This window comes from Poecilia latipinna, unplaced genomic scaffold (genome assembly GCF_001443285.1).
Source record: "Poecilia latipinna isolate Pla-1442-1.1 unplaced genomic scaffold, P_latipinna-1.0 Scaffold1537, whole genome shotgun sequence".
In the NCBI taxonomy this organism is placed as follows: domain Eukaryota; kingdom Metazoa; phylum Chordata; class Actinopteri; order Cyprinodontiformes; family Poeciliidae; genus Poecilia; species Poecilia latipinna.
Genome location: NW_015114153.1, coordinates 108,052 through 114,367, shown reverse-complemented (window position 1 = coordinate 114,367; position 6,316 = coordinate 108,052). Strand labels below are relative to the sequence as shown.

At 40.1% G+C, this 6,316-nt stretch overlaps 1 protein-coding gene across 2 annotated transcripts in view; it reads left to right on the top strand.

The window, feature by feature from the left end:
- The window catches only part of nucks1a (nuclear casein kinase and cyclin-dependent kinase substrate 1a), a 19,756-nt gene that overhangs the window by 8,203 nt on the left and 5,237 nt on the right, over nucleotides 1-6,316 (top strand). Inside the window, exons 2-7 of one of the 2 annotated variants that reach the window (XM_015058395.1) lie at nucleotides 1,996-2,045; nucleotides 3,358-3,448; nucleotides 3,606-3,652; nucleotides 3,741-3,896; nucleotides 4,280-4,429; nucleotides 5,087-5,239. In XM_015058395.1, the coding sequence (XP_014913881.1) occupies nucleotides 1,996-2,045; nucleotides 3,358-3,448; nucleotides 3,606-3,652; nucleotides 3,741-3,896; nucleotides 4,280-4,429; nucleotides 5,087-5,239 (647 nt within the window). The remainder of the gene's footprint in view (nucleotides 1-1,995; nucleotides 2,046-3,357; nucleotides 3,449-3,605; nucleotides 3,653-3,740; nucleotides 3,897-4,279; nucleotides 4,430-5,086; nucleotides 5,240-6,316) is intronic. The other variant, XM_015058396.1, reaches the window with a different exon arrangement.

The following is a 6,316-nucleotide window of genomic DNA, read 5'->3' as shown; positions in this document are numbered from 1 at the left end:
CGATGGATTACTCGATTACTAAAATATTCGTTTACAACAGCCCTATAAGTGACCAAAGCCACAGCAGTTGGTACAATCTCTCCCTGATGCTCTTTCACTATAGATTTCAGTGTTTCCCAAGCACCTAAGCTGTCAGGAAATCTAAGAAATTCTAAGTTATTCTGCATTTTAAATTGAATTCTAATTTGTCAATTTCCCCGATTCTGTGTTCCCTGCATAGTGGAAAAAATCATACGACCTTAAACAAGTATTATCATCATATAGTCACTCTGATGGGGAAAAAAAAACAAAACATGTGGGATAAATCGGCTTTCCCAGGTGGATCCTGATTCATAAAGACTTGCTTGGATGTGCTCCTAAAACCTGGTGTACGGAAAAAAAACAACAGTATGCAAGGATCCTAAAACATATCCTTTGTACATCCCATGGTCAAAAGTCATGTCTTAAAGGGGAATTTATAAGGCTTTTTTACAGATTTGGATTTTGTTATATGGATTTAGGTGTTTTGTTTTTTTGTTTTTTTTTGTTCAGTTGCTCTACTAGAGAGAACAAAATGTTGGATTTGTTTTATCCAAGTTCCAGGGATATATACATCTCTGAAGTCAGGCCTTCTGTCGGCAATTGGATCATAATCTTGGGGGGGTTTTTTCTGCTTGGAATATTGACCCCTTTTTTCAGATAGAACATAGCCTGGTATAAACCAGCTCCTTGTTCTACGCTTTGCTTCGTCCAGAGGACGTCTGTTGAGAAACGATTACTTCCTGGATGTGTGGACTGTGTTTAAGTTTAAAATTTTACTCAATCACTAATGTTTGGCTGTGATGCATGTAAGGCACCAATTCAACTCTATGAAATTTACTGAAAATTAGCGGCACTGTAAACGACCATCCTCCACTGCAAAGAGAGAACTACCTAGCCAAACGAGGCAACTGTTCATGATAATTCAATGTTTGGTAGTGTGGTCGACATGGACTGAATGGCTTTGTTCACTTCCTCCGCTGTCATTGCCAAAAACTACAGGCGGACTACAATTCTGAAACAGAGCAGGAAATTGACATCATCTTTCAAAATTTCTCCTTCTGCTCCGAGCAGAAGGAGAAATTTGATTGGCCCGAGCAGTCTGCTCGCTGATTGGCCCAGTTAAAATTCTACCGGAGAAATCTAGCTCAATTGGAGAAATCGCAGGCAGAGCACTGAAGGGCGATGAGAATCTAGCAGAATTGCACAGGAAAGCAATGGTCAGGCTAGAGGCAACTTATTAAAAAAAGAGAATTTTGAGAAGATGGTCATAGGAATCTTAAAAAGCCATACAGGGTTGGTCTGAGGCCCCAGACTGGGAGGCACTGTGCCAGCCACATGGAGGTGACTGACTGGGCTCTGCCGTGCAAGGAAAGGTTTCAGAGGCATCATGCATACTGTTTCATACAACAGTGGCATCATTTTTTGTTGTTGTTAAAAAATATTGGACATGTTTTACCAGTTTCTGCCCATATACTGAGGGTTTTGTGTAAATGTGAATCAGCGGGTTCAAAACAAAAATCTAGCTATGCTTGATGTTTTGCAGCTGGTCTAAAGAAAAACATTGGTATAAATTAGATGATCACAGATGTGCCGTTTGCCTAAATTTAGTCTTAACTGTGTTTAACTATTTCCACTATTGCAGCAGTTCTTGAATGTTTGTGTTCCCCAAACTGAAGCTGTTTGTCACCTAAGGATAAATCTATACACACAACCAAATTAGTTCTGCAGGCCGCACAAGGTCCAAGGTCCAGTTCAGTTCATCCACCTCTGCCTGGCCACTGCTGGAGGTTTTTCTACCCAAACAACACAATGCACACATTCAGGCAGTTTCTTTGTTGCTTCCACTCTATTCCATAGAGAGGAAACACAATAGTGTTAACAGTCTCCTTCTCTCCACTTTTTATAGTCTGGTATCAGGTGAAGCTTGTAAACTTACTCTGTAATCTGATCAAATGTGTGTATTTATGTTCACAGGAACAGGAAAGTGGTGAACTATTCACAATTCAACGAGTCTGACGATGCAGGTAAGCAACGCTCTGTGTGTTTCTCCACCGTTTGTCTCGTTCAGAACAAAATACAAGCTGGCTAATGTGCCAAGCATGAAGTGACGGCCGGCATGCAGATGCAGTTTACGCTCTTAAACCTTTAACCTGTTTTATTCATTTGTGCCGGTTTTATGAATGCTTGTTTGTGGTCAGCTTTCATTGGGGTGAATATGTAACATTGGAGATGAATGTTTCTCTGACATACATTGCCGGCCCCCACTTCCTCTCCCCCCACTTAGAAATATCACACCTGCTCTGGAGTAGCTTGCTGCTTGTGCTCAGATTCATAGTGTTTCAGTTATTAACTCCAGATGATCCATGTGCTTAGATCAGCCTTATATTCAGTTAGACATGGAGGGCTGTTGGAGTTGAGCAGTAAGACTCAGCCAGGCTGCTGCTAATCAGTTGTTTACTATTCAGCATCACAGGGTAACTTTTAATGGCCAACACTTTTTGCAGTTTTTGTTTTTAGTTGTTTTTCTTTTTTAGATCTGGCCTGCCAATTCCTTCGTTGTTTTTTTTTTGTTTTTTTTTTTTTTTTTGGAAGACTAACCCATCAACGCAAAGACAAATATGGAACCATTAATGATTTCATTAACTGTGATCAAAAACCCTGGTTTTCTGTGATGGAGAGTAACTCCACATCTCTGTTGGTATCGTATCATTTTTCCAAATATACCTTCATATGCATTATTATTCACAGCACTACCACAGAAGCTAATATCTACAGTCTTGGGAGGTGCAGCCAATCGGCACCAAGGAAAATAAATGGTGCTCCTTATTTGGCTCCTTTGCAAATGGCAGCTAATAGCTTAGCATTACATCCAGGACAGAGCTTTCTGAGCTGCTTTTCTTTAGAATATATTTGATATAGTGTACAAAAAAAGTGAACATTTGGACAAATTTTACTTGAATTGTTTAGAGCTGCGTTCCATAGAAAAAAAATCAGCATATAGGTGGTATTTTATAAACTTTTATTCAACAGATAAATAAAAAAATGCATGAAGGGATTACAAGACTTAAGATCACAGATATAAAAGCAGTTTATTCAAAAGAAATGTTGCTGGACTTCCTGAGCAGCACAGCTCTGATGGTTCTAAGCAGGACCTACAAATTGATTGAAAACAGTTGCATGTTAGTGTAACAATAGATCATAATTTAATAAAGTAAAAAAAACAAAAAACTTTTCCAGAGTAAATTAGTAGTGAAACATTTACTCACTGCTTGTAGACGGACGGATGGATGGATGAGAATGTGAATTGAGACATTGTCCTTCCTCTCCTCTCTGTAGATGAGGAGTATGGCGGCGATCGGCCTAAGAAGGTGCGCCCTGCCCCTCGTGAGCCGAAGCACAAGCGCTCGAAGAACTCACAGGATGACAGGTTAGGACACGGTTTGGATGATCTTCGTTCTGTGTTGGTCCTGCGCTAAATGATGCTAGGTTTATGAGCGTGAAATTCAGGAACTTTGAGCAGATGGTGCTTTAGTTTTATATCAGGCTGTTAAACACAAAGTCTGGTGTCTTCTGCTTTCTTGCAGTGAGGATTCTGATGAAAAGCTCTCCAAATCCAAAAATGATTCAGCAGGTAAGTTTGTCCAGTCGATTTGGTGAGCGCATGCTCCATGCCAACCTGAGATCCCGACTCTCTGACTTCCCCGCATGTCATGATGCAGATGACTTCGGCAGTGAGGAGGAAGACAACGACTTTGGAGAAGAGGAGGAGGAGGAGGAAGGAGGCAGTGACTACGAAGAAGAGAGAGGAAAAAAGGCAAAGAAAGCCAAAGTGGAGAAGACCAGTAAGAGGGGCCCAAAGAGAAAACGGGCTGCAGGTACTGGCAGCTGCCACAACACCCAGCTTAAAATGTTATGCTTCAGACTTTTACTGTCCGACTTTGAGTTTTTTTTAGAAGTGACCAACACAAAAGCCCACTAAATTCACGACTTTCACAATGATTTATATGTAAAAGTTTGAAAAGAGTGGTGTGCATCTGGATCCAATCCAGTTAAAATAAAAAGGGATCAGCTGTGCATAAACAGCAAGTGTGAATTAACTAAAATATTGTTTCTTTGTAAAATGAAATCTTTTGTAAGTTGGTGTCATAAAAGGTCACAGATCAAACAGTGTGAGTTTATCCGCATCCTTTTCCTCCTGCCTTCATGTGTTTTTTCCCGTCGTAATAAGCGCCAGTATAACAACTCGCTGTGTGTACAGATGACAGTGACGACGACAAGGAAGTGAGTCGGAAGCGTACAGTGAGGCAGGCTGCTTCCAAGGCCGTGTCAAAACAGAGAGAGATCCTGCTGGGGGACGGAGGCAGTGAGGATGAGGAGCACGAAGACCAGGAGGAGTCCTATATGGACCGTACGTACAACACCAGCAGCTCCACTAATTTTAGGGCAGCAGGACAAGGATTGCATTGCCTGTTTAGTTCTTGTCTTCTAAAATGAGGGAGAATCCAGAACTGGCCAACAGTGACCCAATATGGAGAATTCTACATGCTAACCTATAAAATATTGAGGTTCTTAATATAAAGTGTATCTGTCACTTGATTGAAATTCTAATCGAGTTCATTGCACGGGTTTATAATTATAGAGACAAAAATAAAATAAAATTATGCGTTTAAAATCTGCGTAATTATTTAATTGAAATTATTGTGTTGTTCACCTTCTTCTGTCTCATGATGCTTTTCCTGAACCTCCTTACTGGTATTTATACATGTAACAAACAGTTTCTCTCACAGAGCAAATATAAATATTACATGTGAACATTAACTTTCAGGTATTTAAAACCTCCTGTGGGAATAGTCAATTACGTATTTTAAAGACTTTATTTTAAAATAAAATCCTCTCTTTATTTTGTTGTAACCTTTTTAGTGAACATTTACTGTAACAGGCCAACTCTTGCAGTGCCTGGTTGCTCTGGTGATTCCCACCTTTTCTGGGCAGCTGTCTGACTGCATGTCAGGATTTTATATTTTTTACAAACCTAAGTTTCCGCCCTCTCTGTTCACATACACAGCTGACGAGTCTGGCAGCGACGAGGACTTCATGGTGGAGGATGACGATGACAGCGACTATGGCCGCTCCAAGAAGAAAGGAAAGAAGGTCATCCGACGGGGGCGGCTGGAGAAAAAGGAGAAGAAGAGCCCCAAACCCCGACTAAAGGCTACAGGTAGGAAGGGAACATTTAGCGAAAGCCTTTCTGTCAGGCTCCATACTGTATTATATATTCCATCAGTTTATATTTAAACAAAAATACATTTGTTCATCAAATTTTGTAACTAACAGATTGGTTTAGCTTCCTGGCTTTTTCTTAAAGGGGCAGTACTATGTAAAATTGACTTTTTTGAGTTTTCCATCATGTTACATGTTCATGTTATTCCCTCATCAAGTCATAGCTGGGCTGATGTCTTGATTCTTTCATGCATGTTTGCAACTGTGCAAAACACCTGCGTGGACCTAGCCCCGCCTTCCAGGACCAAGCTCCTTCTTCAGGAAAATGCTTGAAAGCAAATGGCATAAAACGGTGTTTAAATGTCAACACAGCAGTGACTGCAAACTGTTTTCATGCTGCCATAGAGCTACCGTTGAAATCTGAACGCATTAAATCCAGCATAACTACCTTCACTTATTAATCTAGAAATGGTTAGATGTTTAGCATTGTTATTTTAATAAAACTGAGTTGGGTTTATTTTATGCTTAGCCGTCAGCCGTGAGTCGTTAGCGCGGAGCTTTTAGCCAACGGGTGAGCCGATAGCACAGAGCCCTTAAGCCGTTAGCCAAATTACTGCCAGATAATATATTAGGAAGTAATATTAATATATCAGGTTAAAGCAGCATTTATGACAAAGGGGGTACCTAAGTATAGTTTTCTTTATTCGCTTGTGTTTAATTATTTGCCTAATTAACCGCTACAGGGCTTGATTTGACTAAGCAAGTGTCATTATGCAACGTCCTTCTCAGCCCTAGTGGAAAAATTTAAAGGGTTAATAGAGGAGCCACGTTGTGATGATTTCCTGTAGGTGGAGATTCAGAAAGAGCAGGAGTTTTTAAAGAAACAGAGTCCCAATTACATGAAAGTAAATTAGAAAGTAAAAGTTTCTTGTATATAATATAGAATTCAATTTTTCAATTGGAAAAATTGGATTTTATATATATCTATCCATCCATCCATTTTCTGTACACCCTTGTCCCTTAGTGGAGTCGGGAGGGATGCTGGTGCCCATCTATATCTACGTAGATATAGATG